An 18,853-nucleotide genomic window follows, 5' to 3' on the forward strand; every position below is an offset into this window, starting at 1 on the left:
GTTAACACAAGTGTACATGAGAGTGAATTAAGTGAGGATCAGGTCCTTAGAACTTGTTCTGCTAGTCTCCTATTGTGCTTTGTTACTTTATCCCAAGGGTGAGCTTAGCACACGAGGAGGGGGATGATGAGGGGGATGAGGGGAAAAAACACATAGAAAAGCTTTATTAATATTACTAATATGATTGTTAGTAATGTGTGTGTAGATATATTTGGAATGAGCATAAAGAAAAAAGGATGTGGGTCAATATTCACTCCAAAATGTGAAAAATGTGCACAATGTGTCTGCTCAGGACACAACCTGTAACCCTGATTCACTCAAACTTTCATAAAGACGACTCGCATGGATTTGAACTAAAGTTAGACATGTAGTACGCTTTTTGCCAGTATGCTTTTTCTTTTAAATTGTCCTCTGATTACCTGGTTAGAAAACAGAGTCCTTCACAATGGAAATGTTTTTTTTTTACTTTTCTGATCTTACGTCCCACTGCTGTCACTGCGTTACAATACTGTATAGAGTAAAGGTTTCTGTGTAGGATGGAAATATGATGCTTTAGGAGTGGCTCGTACCCTCTGGTCTTTGTTTTTGTACAAAGCTTCTTGCAGTTCCCACTAGACCTTTAAAGTCCCCCTCAAATGTTCCCAAGATCTTGTTCTTTTATCCTTTAAAAAAATGCCCGAGAGGAATGAACTTCCTGTCTGAGTACCAGTGGAATAACATTTTCAATGATAAGTCTTCCCTGTTCATGTAGGAATACCACAGTAGCAGGTAAGTTTCAGTATCTTTGTACGAGATAAATGTCAGGTAAGCTTAACAGTTGTTTGAATTGACAGGACCTGGCAAAAAAATAGAAGAGAACCCCAAATGATGTAAGTGAGAATAATACAATTCAACATATTTAAAATATATTACAAGGGAGGAGTGAGGAAGCCAGAAGGAGAATGGGCATTGTGCCTACTTATGATGTGATTTAGATGGTCAGGTGACACGTGTATGTGACAAGTCACAACCTTCATTTTTTTTCAAATGATAATTTAAACATAATAGATAATTATAAATATAAAATGTAAAAATAAATATAAAAAATGTCAGTGAAAAATCTCAATCACCTGAGTAACATCTTTAAAGCCAGGATTTACAAGAAAAGAACATTTAAAAAGAACTGAAAGAACTGAACACATTCATATACTTTCCATATATAATGTGGAAGAGGAAGTCATAAGTGGTGGGAGTAAAGCAGGGTCTGGGTCGCTGTACTGTACATGTTATAATAGTTGGTGGTGGGGTTGGGGTCTGTGTCCTCTCGTTTCATTCAGGAGCTGTAATTTCTTGAAATTTCACAATCCTGGAAGCTAAAAATCTATAAGGAATGAGAGTCGTCTGTAATATTTACAGAATGTTACATAACCCTATCTCATTGTTTTGGGACAATTACGTTCCCCCAGTTCCATAAATAGTGGAGCTCATAATGCTGAAGTGATAATGCTGTGAGCATTTTACTCACAGTTAATGGGAAACACTAATAAATACGCTTTAACATCATCTATGTCCCATAGAGCAGCGTGCAGACACACCATCAACATGCTGCCCATACAACAGTGCAAGAGTGTCTAAAATAAGAGTGACGATAATGAACTTGCTGAACTCCAGCTCTGCTAAAACTATCAAAAATGTTATAAATGTTGGGAAGTGGATGTCAGAAACATGGGAACATGGGAACATGGGTGGGCCTAAACCGAGAACAAGGGGCCACGATGACTCTGCTGTCATCAGGTGTCCGGTTCTCTGTCACCACTTGGCTGCAGCCCAAGTTCTTTTCTTGTCCTTATTATTTGTCATTGAGCTCTAGTTTTTGAAAAGCCAGTTGAGACTTGTAGGGTGAGTGAAAGTATTTGGCAAACACACCGTGAAATAAGAATTTTAGAGGGTGGTAAATCCAATTTTACCAAAAAGTTTAATTCATTATCATAAATTGTAGCTGTTCTGTCAGTTTGTTAACAGTAACAACTGCAGCTTGCGTCCGAGTCTTTCATGTAAAGTTCCCTTGAGAAATAATTAAGCAGTAAGCCATTAGAAATATTGACTATGATTATCCTGAGTGCATGCGTTTCTCGGCAGTTCTGACTCTGTTACTACAGAGTGATTGTTCACTAAGATGCTCTGGGATGTCCAGTGGCTAATTTCTCTCTCCATTTCCACCACATAACATGTACCCAAAATAATACAAAGTTTACTGGTTATTACGTATTTTAATAACCAGTAAACAGAGTGTAAATGTTATTCAGTATTCTTTGAGTTTATTTTTATATTTAAAGACTTTATCATGGCTTCCTTCCTTCCTCAGCTAAACTAGACTGTTGAGATCATCGTTCAGCGTGTCCAGTAATGATGAACCATCTGGCATCTGACTTTGTTTTCTTTCATTTTATTGCCAAAACTGCAATTTGGCACATAACAAGCTTGCACTTCCACTGAACAAGTTAGCTGTGACTCCTGGCAACTCGTGTCTAATTTATTTATAATCCGACAGTGTGAACAGTAAAGAAGGCGTTTTTCAGTCTGGTTTAAGGCAAAGAAAACAAAGAAGGTGTGACACCACGCTGATGCTGACCTTCACATATCACCAATACTGATGAGGGTTTGTGAAGAAGCTAAAAATAAAAAACAGCTTTAAAGTATTATTCATCTGAACTGTGCTAATAAGCTGCTGTAACAGAAATTTCGCCTCCCCTGTGAACTCAGGGTGCTCGGTTTCTAACAAAACGAACAGGCCTCACAGGAAAACTGCCTGTACCTGCGGAAGATTGCCATTGTGTGGTTTAGAGGGTTTTCATGAGCGTTTTTACGAGAGTGTGCGTTTGTGTATGCATGTGCGTGCATGCTTGTGTCCTGGAAGAGGCCAAGTTGTTTTGTGAAGTGTGCAAGGTGTTTCAGCACAGCTGATAGTGTTGCATTATTGTCTTCCTGTTTCCGCTGTTTGACTGTCAACAGGAATGTTTGGCAAACAGCCACCCAGTTAGTGCCTCAGCACTGACCCACACACACACTTTACATTCATCCTTTACATTCCTCCTAATCTACGACTATCCACAACTCAGATTTACTTTGCATGCTTAAAGCAAAAATGTAAATAATTGCAGTTCATTGTGGAAACAATTGTATGCATCCAGATTTCTTTTGCAAAGCAGGACAATGATATTTTGTTACCACCAGTTATGATGCACTTGGCAGTGAGGTGCCCGCAGGGCCTTGTTTTAACATTTTCACCTTGTTTCCAGAGCTCAGATTTTTTTGCCTATTTTTAATTATTTTTAACAGCACTTTTAACAAGTGAGAAGCGGAGCTCACATTCCAAAACCATCTTTGTTCTCAAGGTTAGATTTACAGGTTAGACAAAGTCACAGACACGTGACTCTGACCTTTTCTCAGACACAGGTCAGGATCTTGTGTCTAGATGCTCCACTGTCTCGTATTACGGCGCAGACACTAGACTAAAGAAAGAATAAATAAAGGGTCATATTACTACTGCTAACCACGGTGGAACAGTGGTTAGGACGATTGCTTCACAGCACGAAGGACCCGAGTTCAGTTGTTCTGTCTGACTTATTTATAACCCCAATGGATTATTATTTATAATCCACTGTTCTCCCCGTGTTTGGGTGGATTCTCTCCAGGTACTCTGGCTTCCTCCCACAGTCCAAAGTTAACTGGTTAACTGGACTCTAAACTGCCACTAGGTGTGAATGTGAGTGCGGATCGCTGTCTGTCTCTCTGTGTTGGCCCTGTGACAGACTGGCGACCTGTCCAGGGTGTACCCTGCCTCTCACCCTGTGGTAGCTGGGATAGACTCCAACCCCAACACATCCCTGAATTGGAAGAGAATTGATGGATAGATGAACTATTAGCTAACCTGGACTTATCTTAAAGGCATGTTGTGCTCACCACACTTCATATTTTGGAGCACAAATACAGATTTATAACCAACTTTTTTAAGTTTCCTGTTTAGGCTTTGATTAGTGGGTTTTTTTCTGTTATACAAAGATGGAAGTGTTTTAAAAATTTTCTGAAAAACTGATTTTATGGCCGTATTCTTTCTTTAATATGCTTGGAAACCAAAATACAGAACACCCAATGGTCACATAAATATGTTAAAAAATACATACATACACCTTACCAGCAAAATAACTACTGTAATATGAGATTATAAACATTGAACAACTGTATAAACATCATAAAAAATGAAATTAGACTTCAAAGAAAGCATAACATGAAATGGATATTGACGATTATAAAGAGAATTTGCTATTTTGTGGGGACATCTGAATGTATAATCAGTATTACTATATCATATATGATGCATTCAGAATATCTTATAACAAAAGTAGTGTACTACAAGTTTTCCTGATGAGCTCACTATGTAGCCTTCTAACATAGAACATCCTCTATAAGCAATAGGAACACAGCCTATATTATCTTATTAAGTGGTGACAAGGTACACTGATCACATGACTTCCACTCGCTGCTTTATAATGATGTAAAAAGCTTTGACTCGTATGGGTGCACTGATGTATGAAAAAAAGTATGTTACATTTCATGTTATCCTGCTTAATGTTGCTTTGTGTGCACAGACTGTGACATATTGGTTACCTAGAGAAAAACCACAAAAGCCAGAGGTGGCTACAACACAGGTGCACAATGAGAGGCTCGTTGACTCGTTGCAGCATGTGGGGGATGGGTATTAATCGTGTCGTGGGGACTTAAATCTGTTTACTAAGGCACATTGTGGGGGACTTTTCTCCTTTATGGGGATAAAAAGCAAATCCTCATAAAGAAAAACAATAATATTTAAGCTGTAGACATGCTGAGGTTAGACTGAGGTTACATTTGGAGTGAAAATTAGTTTAGGCAATGACTAATTAAGGCGAAGGTTTGGAGTTAGTATCCTTGAAATGATTGAAAATCACAGTAATGTCCTTGTAGGTCTTGGGAACACGGCATTGTAATTGTGCTGCTGCCAGTGCTGCCTTGACCTAATCTCCTCTGGCAGCAGATCAGACACTGCTGTGTTTTACTCTACTGCCCCGAACAGGTCGAAAGAGGCCTTCATTGTTCATACATGCACACACATTTCTAATTCCTTATTACTAATAAACCTGTTGAGCCTGTGGCCTCAAATCTTCTTTCACATAACGTCTCTGCAGAACTGTACTTTATGCAATACGGTCCTTTTTCATTTGTTTTTCATAGGAATGTTGGGCGTTTTTAAAAAGGAGTTCTTTTAATACAACCGGGACTGCACAGAGAGGCTAACGGCAGGGAAGTAAAAGAAAGAAAGGGAAAATAAAGATGCTATCTGGATGAAAGAAAGCTGTATTTCTAGACCATGTGTGAAAGTGAAATGAGAATTTATTAAAACTACAAAAAGCTTTTGTTTGTTTTATTGTTTACTTATTTCTACATTAACAGAAGCTACAAACAACTCACCCTCCCTCTGGTAATGACATCAAAGAATTTGTCAAAGGTAGTTTTTTCAGTTTCTATATTTGCCAGCACTTATCTGTTTAAATGTGCACTGAACAGATAAACAGACACTTCTTCCTAATCTGTAGATTTGCATTTTAACAGGAATCCAAGTTTGGATGTTTATAAATGTGACAGTGCCACACTCTTGGAAGCCTTTTGTTTAAGTTAACTAAGCCAATGTAAACTGGGAGCTCAGCCCTTACACTTAACTCCTATTTGAGTTATTGTTGCTTTCCTATCAGCTCAGAGCAGTTATTTTCTGACCATTATTTCCTGACCTCTGGCATCAACACAGCATTCTTGCCCAGAGAACCGCCGCTCACTGAATATTTTCCCTTTTTCAGGCCAATCTCTGTAAAGCTACAGATGATCCCAGTGGCAAATCCCAGTAGATCAGCTTTTTCTGAACCCTGTCTGACACTGGTAACCATGCCATCTTTAAGGTCACTTAAACCTGCAGAACCTAGCCATAAAATAATTACTAGAAAATTCTATTTTAATGTTTACTGAAACTTCTGCTAAAAAACAAATTATGCATGGAGTTTTTATCTTTTTGGCTAAAGGTGGCATTTTTGTGCAATTCATTGCTCACAATTTGTTGTGTCCATTGCACAAGATGAGTGAAGAAAAGAGTGTAGGCAGGGTGGAGATGAGTGTCAGGGGTGATTTGTGACAGAAGGATCAGAAGGAGTGCTCGGGTTGAGTGGCTTGGAGACAAAGTTAGAGGGGTGAGGTTGAAATGGTATGGACATCTGCAGAGGAGGGATAGTGGATGTACTGAAGGAAGGATGTTGAAGATGGAGCTGGGAAGGTGGAAAACAGGAAGACCTCACAGAGGTTCATGGATGTAATGAAGGAGGACATGTAGAAGTTGCTAGGGGTACTGTGAAAGAAGATGTTGGATGTACGCATCCCCTTTCTTCATTGCAACAACATGGAATATATTCTTGTGTTGTAAGAGATCTCACTGGACCTCTATTGTACTTGGAAACAACGTCAGCGTCGCCCTTTTACACAGTCCGGCTTCTGCCCTCATACTGCAATCAGCTTTGAGCAAGGCGATAACGCCACTGTTTCAACTACGTTTGCTGGGCAACCATTGCACCACTGTGTTGCCCCCACGTTTGCATGCTATCAGTTTTTTAATCACATTGGTCGCTGATTGTGCAAGGTGTTCAAATGTTATCGCCAAATGTGCATTAGTGAAACACTGTGAAAGTTGAATCATGCATCCCACATCTTTGTGAACACTGCAAACAAAGAGGGACTCACTCATTAAAACCATCCACGCACTATTAACGTTCAGGACCTATTCGAACATTTATGTTGACACTATAAATTATGACACAAGCTGGCGAAATTACTGAAAGGACAACAGCAGCAATAGAGCTATTAACTAGTTCAAAATCTTAAATCTAAAAGAATAAAACTATGTGAGTCAATACGCTCTACTGGTTAATGCAACATATTCACAGCGACTGGAGTGTTGACTTTGCATCAGAAACAAGAACTTCTGACTGCTGACGAGTGGCTTAAATGTGTGCATACATTTCTCAGAAAGCACATGCATGTGCATCACTCACATGAAAATGAAGCATGATAAATATCTGCAGCTGATATTACAAACTGCATTTCTGGTGACTGAGTGGAGAAAGATAACAGAACGGAGTCTTGCTGGAAAATAAGCCCATGTCACTCTGGTTTATATTACTTCTGTAAATAAGGACTGACAGCATGTCCTTGAGCCAGACCTGATCCTCCAGTTACTTCACTGTGGCTGCTGGACAGTCTTTATGTTACATTAACTTAGTTTGTTTCTTACCCTATGATTCCATAGTTTGATTTGAGCACTTCCCCTGCGCTCTGTGATGGGAGTTTAAGACGTGACGGTTTTGTCACTGACATGTGGGCCTGCTGTTATCTAATGAGGAAGTCAAGTCTTTCATCTGTGCTCAGTGCGGACAGATGTGATCACAGTTCTTTGATTGTCGAGTGCTGTGAACTCAGCTGTGAAAGAGAGTCTTCAAGACAACGGCTCAGTGGGATTGCATCTAAACTGTCTTTTATATTATAAATAGTCATCTTCAGGAATGCAAGGTAAAAAGTCTTTTAGTGTTGATGTTTTCTTTCTTCGTCATTTATACTTCTTCATTTGTATTTCCTTCCTTTCTCGTCTTGCTTCTTTCCTCCTCATGTTTCTTTCCTTTTATTGAAAATTAAAAAAAAAACAAACCTCCCAGCTTGACAGGAGAGTCTTTGCGATTCTTTATTTATAATTAGATATTTAATATAATCACTGCAGGGCTTTGCTCTTCTATTGTAACCCTGACACAATAGGATTTTAATACTTATCCAATACAGGTGTCCATTCTTATTCCCAGAGTGTCAAATATTGCCATTTTGTCACAGATACTGGTATCTCACAGATATGAAGTGTCATAGTGTTTTATCGAGACCCTTTGAGGTTAGATTTGAACACACTGGGAAACCTCAACAGTTGATAAAGTGCAAAATATTTTCCTAAGACTAGCTAAGTAGGTGAAAGGAAACAGCAATTAAAAGTCAAACTAACAGAACAAAGGGAGGCTCCCAAACAGGATGTTCTTCTAGTTGACAGTCTGGTAATTTATGCCACTTCCACCTTTCCTGCCTCTGTATGTCACTCGAGTGTTTGCTTTCTGAAATAGTACCATCACATCACCTTCTACATATTTCTGTGACACCAGCAGCTTCTGACCAAATGGTGCAATTTGCCAAAGAACGGAAAAATGGAATTACCTACGGAGGCCACAAAAGGTTACACCTTTAGCTAATGCAAATGCTCAAAGTAGAGTGTACTCGCAGCTACTGAGGAATGAACCAAAAATGTGTTGCATAACTGTCATAACATCTCCTCTTCCTGTATCACCTATAGCTCATTTCCTTAAAATGTCAAACTTTGTCTTTCACAGGGGTTACAGGGGTTAGTTTCTCAGAAGAAAATATTAAAAACAAGCAGAAACATGAACCATTCATCTACCAGCTGACACACCTTTGACATTTTAGAACATAAAAAATGACAATTTACCACAAGAGTGATGAGTAATTATCTCTGCAACGAACCTGTGTGTTTGACAACAGATTAGGGCAGAGCTGTGGCCCAGTTGTGGTCACCTTATCAAAATGAATGTTTCGTAAACATAGCTTTTTTTAATCGTGTCACTGAGGAAATGTCCTTGCATAGCACTCTCCTGTGTTTGTATATATGACAGTAGCTGTCAGCTCAGTCCAAAATCATTGATCACTTAACTGGCATCTCTGAGGCCTCTTCCTGGGTTTGCAACCGGGAAGTAAGCTCACTTGCTCAGCATGTCTGCCAATTGCAGTCTCCCCTAATTATGAAGTATGACATAATTTTTCAACACTGCTACCTCAGTAATGTTGAGGGATTTTTCAGCTGAAGTTCTGCGGTCTGGTCTCTCTCAGTACTGACGAGTAGATTTCCATGAAATTTTCTGCGTATGCCTCCCAAATAAGAGTTTTGCACCAAACATCTAATTTGCATCCTTCGGATCCTTTGGAGCAGTGTGGTTTATAATGTTCAAAAATATATTTGAGTAAAAAAATACATCAAAGTGATCCAATACATGAAATATAGAAATTAAAGAGGTAATCAGCTCTTGTCCTGCTCCTTCTGTCATTGTATGTGTTTGGGTGAAAATTCTGTCGCTCTCGGACTTTATGTTTGCACGTTATGCAAAGCCTTGTGATTGTACGGTTTGTCAGCATGTGCTGTGTTATTGTGCTGGATAGTAGAGATTCACTGTATGAATGTTAGCCACTGTTTCACATGCTTTGTTTTCTTGCACACACTTTTATGAATGTCTGGAGCAGCAAAATTCAATATATTGGAAGACAAGGGCTTGTTGTGTTATGTGAAGGGTGTGTTCATTCCACGCAGTTTTGAGCGGTCTGTTTTCACCACGAGAAGGATCCCATTCAGTTCAAATATCCAAAGCAAATACCTGAAAATGCTTATGGGAGTTATCGGTTATTGCACATTAAAATCTATGTAAAAGGCAAATAGATGCAAGACAAGACAGAATAAACTGTCTTTTGACCAGTACAAGCTCTGGGGAATGTAAATTTCTGCAAAAAAAGTTAAATATTTAAAGTTTTAGTCACAGTTATTCCAAATTCATGCTTTCCCAAAATCCCCCAAATACCAAAACTGTCAGCAAAATAGGCATAAATGGTCCAAAAGATATGATAGTACTGTAAGATGTACCACTTGTTGAAATGGCCTCGGATAAATGTTGGATAAATAGACCCCTATATGGTTTTTATATAGTTCTGTTTTAGTATTTATATTATTATGCAAAAACAAATAAAAAAAAAACATTTTCTAATTACAAATTATCTTAACTTATTGCTCTCTCTTTCTCTTTCTTGCAGATTTTCAGGACTTGTGAATAAATAGGTCCAGTCCACCGAAGCTGGGTAAAGTCATTCCTGCCTCACCGGGAGCATCTCTGAGGGGTTTTGTGTGTCATCAGGACCTTGAGACACAACGGCACACACAAAGTGATGTTCAGGCTCATCGCTTTCACGGTAGACCTGGCAGACCTCTAATCTCTAAAAGATTGATGAGGTCTTCTCCAGGCTCAGGAAGCCTGGCATGGCATTGATAAGGCAGCTTTTATTTCACCACATTATATAGCTCACTCCTTCCCTTCTTCACCTCTTATACTGAAGGACAAAGGCTGGCCTGGAAGCGTGAAAGAGGATTATAACATGTCAAGTCAAGAGGACAGTGGTTTAAAGAATAGGAGATATGACATTCCCTGGAAATAACACGTATGTTTTCCTCCATTGCCTCGTGTGGGACTGCTGAGCAGGACGTCAGAGTCATCATGTCACTGTCAAACTGCTGGAGCTGGAACATAGTGAAACTACAGAAGGGAAAAACGCAAAGCTGAGAGTAGCTGAACACACTTCGCACACCTGCAGATAGTCTGATACATGACAATGTGCAACATCTCCTTCTGTAATGTGGACAGTAAGGTGGACCAGTTCTTTCAGCCCACACTCTACATCATAGTCATCGTTCTTGGGCTGCCGACTAACTGCATGGCCCTGTGGGCTGCCTACATGCAGGTGAGGGACACATAGTCAGAGTTTTCCACCTCCAGTGGCCTCAAATGTATCAGACTATAAGACAGTGGTTTAAAAATTGGGGTTAGAACCTGCCACTTTGGTTTCACGAGCCATTTTGGGAACAAATAGGTCTTATTTTGGGTCTTCTTTTTTCTTCCAAGGAAATCTCCCTGTTAATCTTTCTGTTTATTCCCAAAGTGCATAGTAAAAACAATCCAAGTGTTCATCCACTTTAGATGTCTGGCATATGATTTTTGTTAAAGAATAAACCTTAAATCTGACTGAAGACAAATCCAGTGAGAAGAATCGACACAAAATCAAATTCTGGTGGTTTCTGGGGTTCCCTTTGTAGAAATCCAGAAACAGTCCTATGACTGCACTAAAAACAAAGCAGTTCACAAAAAGCAACACACTGAGCGTAACTAAGGGTAACACACAATTGTGGTTAATGACGCTTGTCGTTTACGTCGCATGTTTAGCGTTGCCTGCCAGATATGGTCAAAAGAGCCGTTGGGATATTTTCTCACACAGCATCAAACTTGTACTGCGTTTCCCACAGACTGTCAGTTTGCTTTGGCAGCAAGAGGAAGGATTTTTATTGACTTTTACTCATAAAGTTCAGCAACTCGTGTTTTTCAAAAAGAGCCATCATTAAAGTGAGCAACATTTCATGTTACATTGTTTGTCTTTCATGTCAACATCAGGACACGTTTTCACAGTTCAGATGACCATAGGAGTGTTGGGTCAGGTGCATTGTGGTTATTGTTGTTACCACGCTTTGCAGCATTAACCAGATCACCGGCTTCATTGAAACTCAAACTGAATACCAGTTCAGTTATACCTAAATACTTTGTATGAATAGTGACACCTTTATTCACTAGATGCCATTTAATCTATTTACCATCAGCTGTACATAATGCAGGACACGTTTGTGGTGTGACTTGGGAAATTGAATTAGGAAAACTGAATGGAAGCAGCAGACACGCTAAAGTTCTGCCTCTTATCTGTGCACTTGTCTTTTTCAACTCCTTAAAGTGGCCATACATATTTGAGCTGCAGTAATTCAGTGTTCAGCGATTGCCAAAAACATTTTCTAAGGCATGTGTGAGCCAGACACTCATTGCACAACACTAAAGGTAACAAAGGGCTAATATTCAGACCAAACACAATCAGCCTTTCAAATTCTCCCGTGTTTTGACTTCCAGGAAACCAAATCATTTGCAGCTGAGGCAAATATGCATCGCACCTTGTTTGCATTCCCTGTTCTGTTGGAGAGTTTGCATGCAAAGTATAGCTGGCTCACCAATTTTAAGCAAACATGTTAGTCTTCTTGTTCAGATTTAAATCTTCACCTTCTCCCCTTTGCACCAGGTACGCCAACGCAATGAGCTCGGCATCTACCTGATCAACCTGTCGGTGGCTGACCTCCTCTACATTGCCACTCTTCCTCTGTGGATCGACTACTTCCTGCATCACGATAACTGGATCCACGGTCAGGAGAGCTGCAAGCTATTTGGCTTCATCTTCTATACTAATATCTATGTCAGCATCGCGTTCCTGTGCTGCATATCACTGGACAGGTACCTGGCTGTGGCGTACCCTCTGCGCTTTGTGAAAGTTCGACGAATCAAAACAGGTTTGTATGCAACAAAAACTTGACCAAAGAAAGTGGATCTTTAATTCCTGTGAAGGGAAGAATCTAAAAAAACATGTTGCGCTAAAACACTTGGACCTCTTTACACACGTCTAAGATACTGCATTTGATGATGTTACCCAAAATTGTGACACTACTGAGACTGGATAGGAAGTACATCTTCAAAGTACAGTGGAACCCCGACTTACGAAATTAATTTGTTCCAGAGGGTCTTTCGTAAGTCAAAATTTTCGTAAGTCGAAGCACCTTTTTCCATCGCCTTTTGAGTGAGGCGATGCTGGCTGAAGACGAAGTTCTTGGTGGAGGCTGAAGAAAGCATATGTATGCATACATACGTATGTGTACATGTACATAACATTATGGAATTTAATTCTAAACATTAAAACTAAAACTTACATTTACGTTAATTAATGTACGTAGGTACACTGTGCAATGATATTTTTTTAACATTTTTTAAAACTCGCTCAAATTTATGCCTTATGCCGGCCCCATTATGAATGAACGACAGGCTAATTGCAAACAAAAAGCACACGAAATAGCGCACTGCAACAACAATACGTCTTTCACGTGGAACAGCGAAACGCATTTCGCAAACGGATTTCGTTACACGGGCATTTTGTCGTACCACGGGCAAAAATATTGCCATTAAGTGCCTTCGTAACTTGAATTTTTTGTTAAATGGGGTCTTCGTAAGCCGTGGTTCCACTGTATATCCTACATAGAAACTTACCATTATGTGAAATACCAGAAAACTGAGTATTGTAGAGATGGAAATTATGTACCATAATTGTAACTTATAAGGGAGACTAGAACAGCTTAAACTTATTAATAGTTTCTTGTTGGTGGTGCAGTCACTCAATAAAAAGCTGAGGCCTTGATAGGTCTCATCAAAATTTCTGCGAGTCTTCCATTTTAAGGCCAATCAAGTCATCTTCCCATTCACCTCTGGACCACTTCCAGCTGTTTTTAGATCACTCCAAGGATGCCTCTCTCATGTGTTTGTGACAATAAATTTGTCCCCATGAATCAAACTGGCTGTAGACATGTATATATGAGTGTGAATGGTTGTCTGATTTTCTGTCAGCCCTGCAGTAAACTGCTGAAATGTCCAGGGTGTGGTGTGCTTCTCGCCCTGTGAGAGTGGGGATGGATGGATGGATGGATGGATGGATGGATGGATGGATGGATGGTTGGATGGATGGATGGATGGATGGATGGCTCAGACTTACTGTAATGGCTTGTGGTGTTTGAGGGAGAACAATCAGTGGTTCATACACTATACACAGTGAGGTTTTATGCCTCCCTATAATTTGTCCGTGTTACAAAAATGAAATTCAAGAAATGGACGAGATCCAGCACACATTGCAATGCTCAAATTCAATAAGTAAGGGAATCAGACGTCCACAGAGTGACCAAAATTTAAATGAGATATAGAAATGGAAGTAACCACAGTATTTAATGTTTGCTCTCTTTGTCTTTCCTCTGCTTCCTGCAGCTATCCTCGTCAGCACCATTGTGTGGATCATTGAGATTGTAGCAAACTCTGCTCCTCTCTTTCATGATGAGCTCTTCCAGGACCGGTTCAATCACACCTTCTGCTTTGAGAAATATCCAATGCAGGACTGGGTAGCAGGCATGAACCTCTACAGGTCATTTCTTGGCTTCCTTGCTCCGTGGACGGCAATGCTGGTCGCCTACCGAGGGATCCTTGCAGCAGTGCGTTGCAATGTCTCAACAGAGCGCCAGGAAAAGGCCAAAATCCAGCGGTTAGCTTTGAGTTTGATTCTCATTGTTTTGTTCTGCTTTGGACCGTATCATGTCCTCCTCCTGGTGCGGAGTGTCATGTTTTTACAGAAGCCATGTGACTGCAGCTCAGAGGAAACCTTGTTTGCAGCATACCACGTATCGTTGGCATTGACCAGCCTGAACTGCGTAGCTGACCCTATTTTGTACTGTTTCGTTAACGAGGGAGCTAGGAATGATGTCGGCCGAGCCCTGTCGGCTTTACTGTCAGTGGCCTGCAACAGGCGGCCCTCTTCTTCGCCTTCACATGCTGACATTCTCAATGCTGGTTCAGTAACCATGGACACACCGCTGTCAACAAAGAAGCAGCCTTGTGTATATGCTGATCCAGGCAAGACCAACAACTACAAGACTGAACTGGTGGCTCTGAAGGAGGAGTGTCTACAGATGACCATCCTCAGGAAATAACTTCACTAGCTGGAACAAGCAGTAGCAGGTCCAAACTGTTCAGCTCAGCGAGAGGCCGCAGCTCCTAACAGTTCCAGGGTCTCATTTCTGACGGCCTAACGGGCTGAAATCAGATGCAATCAGTGGCTGCGGATGCACGGGGTTAAGTCAGTAGGTGACATATCAAAAAGGCAGAATAAGGATGGGATAAATGAAATAACATAACACAGGGTCTGTGGTCATGTGAACAGACATGTGGGAGGATGAAATGCTTACGCAGCAAAACACAAAATTGTTAGGTGAATGAAAGATGGGCAAACCACTGGTTAGATTCTCACCACTGGTGATGCAAAAAGTAAAGTGTAGTCTGAGAGTGAAACCTGAGGATTTTGTCTGCTAACAAAAAACTTTGGACTTTAAATAAAGGATTCTTTCATTCCAAAACACTGTTAACACATCAGGCTCAGACAGAAAGGTCGTCAGGCTCAGTTCTGTCTCATGGATTGAATGTTTTGTATTTAGAGCTGCAGTTTAACAGCCTCCACAGCTACGGTGCATGCAGATGTTAGCATGCTAATGTCCTATTCTGCCCTAGTAATCTGGGAATGATCATCATGAGGTATCATCATGATGATGTGAAGTGTCTGATCAGAAGAAACTTTGGGCTGCTGAGTCAGGGGATCTCACAGCAGACTTTAGCATTTCTGGCCAGCAAATCTTTTTTTTCTTCATTCTGAACCAAAGTGCAAAACCCACAAGCTGGCAAATCCGATGTCTGTGGGTAGTGTGGCTAATAAGGATGTTATCAACAAATTTTGATGACTTGGATTTTTGGACAATTTTTCCAGCGTGCCAGGAATCATTCACAAAGTCAGATATGGTGGAATATTTAAGAGAAATGCTTAAACAGACCACGCTCTGCATGGTTCAATGCTATTAGTGGTCAAAACCCAAATGCACTTAAGAATATATCCCCACTTTGGGATATATAAAAGAAGCATGATGGTGATTAAAAGGACCGAGGATTAATGGTCTCTTGAAAATGTCTTTATTATGGTGTTCAATTTTTAAAGGAATTTTTAAAAAGCCTTATGAAGTACCTCAGCTTGTAAACTGTGATGGCAAGAAGGCTTACAGTAGAGTTGTTGTATACCATGAGCCATGTTTTCTATTTTATTTTTTACAACACACAGCAAATAAACCTCCCTCCAGTGGGATATCAAAAACAAATCTTAAAAGCCTTCAGATAAGTTTGAAAGTTTATTATTTTCCATTATTTTATGTCGTGGAGCTAAAGATCAGTGTCATACTTCAGACAAATGTATGTGTATGCAATTAACAGTAGCTACAGGAATATGTGAGCATACATACTGCTAAATGAAAAATGTATCGCTAAAAAGATGATCATCAATGAATTCAAGCTGCATGCTTGGGCTAAAGAGTACACACAGTTGACCAACAGTGATAACGTTTACATTGCAGTTACAGACAGGCCTTCTGGCTTAAACTATCCAGACTAATCTAATTTATATGTAGTACAAACATTCGAGTTTTTCCTCCATTTACATGTGCACCACTGCACAGCATGCATAATTCATCCTCAGCTTCCCTAAATTGGAAAAAAAATACATTCCACCTTGATTGAAGTGACATCACTGGCTGCTAATACTGTTTGTTATATTAGTGAAACAAATTCATAGATTTTTAATTGTTTTTATTTTTAAAGGCTTGATAAGGAAATCCTTCAGTAGCTATAAATATTAAACCACTTTCAGAAGAACCAGTAGCAGGTTAAAGCTGAATTTAAATAAGAAATTGACTGTTGTTGATGATTTATTTAAAATTTAAATATTTAAAATATATATACTTGATGCTGATTGTTTTTAATGTAAATATGACGGACAATTTTTAAAATTTTTTTAATGATAAGCTTGGTCATGTAAAGTAATTGCTACTGAAACCAGCGACGCACAAGCCCCGTGTTAGGATGGATGTTGGTTCAATCCCGACTTTAAAAGATGACGCCAATCTATGTGTTTAGGAAAAAAGTTCAGTTCAATTGTCAGCCTGATCTATAAATTTTATTTCAGTTTTCGGTGGAGTCTGTTTTTGTATTTTTAGATCCATGGCAATGACATTTCATAAGTGAATTTGTTTACATCATAGGATGCCCTGCTGGATGTTTAGAGACAAAGCAATGACGCGGTGAATTTCCTGACGTGCGGTATTACGGCTCAGATTATTCCCGTCCAATCAAATTATTTCGTGGATTCAGGTATCATGTTGCTGTTCCACATGCAGTATGGGACATATTTTGGAGAATGTCTGATCCCAATGACAAACATGTTTATGTTGCGCTGGCATGAAAGCATTGCTAAATTCAGTGGAATAATGTAAAGTATCTGGACAATTTCAGCTTGTTAATATTGCCCTAAGTGCTGTCCTATGTGCCACTGGTTTTAATGTATCTGTGTGCCAGTCCAAAGGAGGAGGTGCCAGGCTTCATAATGTGTATTTGTCCAATAACAGTGTCAGTGAGAAATAAATTATGCATATAAAAAAGTGCATCTTCCAGCGTGCATTTGTTTTGCACTTGCAAGCTAAAGGTGAAGCAGCTCTCTCGTGCTGGTGGCTTTTGAAATGGAAATTATTTAAGGGAAACAAGTCTATGCTTACCGGCATACTCTAATGTTTTCTTTCTTCTCTTTCTCTTATATCTTCTTTTTTAACGTCTTTTTTTCCCTCCTGTTTTATCACAAGAATTAAACTGTTGACGTTACGACACGATTGGCAAAGAAAGGTCAAGCACTGACGTAGGTAAAGGTAAAATTAGTACTAAAAAGTAAATACCCAGTTGAGATACTACAACCTCTAACTACACTTTTCTTTTAACGCTGTATTTACTGTATACAGACATACACAGAATGATTAATATCATGGGATACAAATAAAGTGTATAGTCTGACTTAATTGATAAAGACTTCACACAACTGCTTCTGCTATGCTCTGTGTTTTGCTAAGGTACTGGAGAAGAGAGTCAAACCTCAGTTTCAGGAGGAACAATGTGGTTTTGTCCAGCGAACACACAACTCTTTAACTCTTTGAGGGTCTGTGAGAGTCACTCTACAAGTGTTTTTTGGATTATGAAAGGACCTATGACTCATGGGAGATGCATCGACCCACTGTCACAGGCTACTGGGTCCCAGTTTAACCACAGCGAGCTTGATTTACATTACCAGCAGTAGATCAAACTCTTGTTTAAGTTGGCCTTCACCAGAGCTGCCCTTTGTCACCAGTTCTGTTCATAAAATGGACATAGTTAGGTAGTGAAGGATTCCCACTCTCTCGATATCACCTCTCTGCTTTTTGTGGATCATGTGGTTCTTTTAGCTTGTTCAAGCAGTGAGTTTCAGCTCATGCTAGTTCATCTCAAAGACCAACTAAGGGTCAGAGAGAAGTTATTGCCCAAAGTCAAGGAGCTGTTAAAGCTCAAGTCTGACAGTTTACATTTATGTTAACTATGCCTTAATTCTCAATTAACACACCCCTCTTCTATTTGATAAGAATAATAAATAGGGGGATTTAAGCACTTTACAATGTCACACTATTAAGCATTTTCTATTAAGGTATCTGTAAGGTATTAGCAAGTTCTTTAATCATCATATATATAACATTACTGGTCCTTACTGTGCAAATTATCAAGACACAGATATTACAGATATATTATTATGACTGTGATTATACGTATGCAGTGATTTACTGTAGTAGCATTGATAGCTGTACATGTGTAAGAGTAACAGATGGATAAACATAGCTGGATTTATAAATTTCATACTAACGAGGAGTAATGATATATAAATAATTAATTAAGCACTTCCAAATACCTTACTAATGCTTAATAGTGTGAAATTATTATAAAGTCCTACTGAACCCTCAAAAGAAACATGAAGTTCTGGTAAGTCATTTCTGTGTGTCTTAGGAAAAGTTTTTTTTTTATTTTTTTTATGAGATTTCAACCAACACTTGGCAGTGTTAAAGGAGACAGCTCCACGCAGCAGAGCTTTAAAAAGTCCAGGTCAAAATTATTTGCACAGATAAGCAAAACGTCTGCAGTACACAGAACCCTGCAAGTGCTGGTAACAGATCACTGACCCGCAGACAGAGCAAGTCTGGGATCCTGCCAACACAAAGTCACCTTCTTCACTCTTCACATTGTCTTGTTCCAGCCTTCCTGTAAAGCTAATGAACAACATCAAGGACATGCTGTACAACCTGCATGTGTGTGTGTGTGTGTGTGTGTGTGTGTGTGTGCGTGTGTGTGTGTGTTTTTTTTTCTAACAGTGTGAGATG

The 18,853-nt window shown here is 39.5% G+C and overlaps 1 protein-coding gene across 2 annotated transcripts in view; it reads left to right on the forward strand.

Annotated features, from left to right (window-relative positions):
- gpr4 (G protein-coupled receptor 4) overlaps positions 1-17,068 on the forward strand; it is a 48,271-nt gene extending 31,203 nt beyond the window's left edge. The window contains exons 1-4 of one of the 2 annotated variants that reach the window (XM_019345360.2): positions 7,461-7,620; positions 9,958-10,659; positions 12,031-12,295; positions 13,809-17,068. In XM_019345360.2, coding sequence (XP_019200905.1) covers positions 10,525-10,659; positions 12,031-12,295; positions 13,809-14,524 — 1,116 coding nt within the window. In that variant the 5' untranslated portion in view covers positions 7,461-7,620; positions 9,958-10,524 and the 3' untranslated portion in view covers positions 14,525-17,068. Of the gene's footprint in view, positions 1-7,460; positions 7,621-9,957; positions 10,660-12,030; positions 12,296-13,808 lie in introns of those variants that run through there. The other variant, XM_003456386.5, reaches the window with a different exon arrangement.
- Positions 17,069-18,853: the final 1,785 nt, after the last annotated feature.

Source organism: Oreochromis niloticus, linkage group LG14 (assembly GCF_001858045.2).
Source record: "Oreochromis niloticus isolate F11D_XX linkage group LG14, O_niloticus_UMD_NMBU, whole genome shotgun sequence".
NCBI lineage: Eukaryota > Metazoa > Chordata > Actinopteri > Cichliformes > Cichlidae > Oreochromis > Oreochromis niloticus.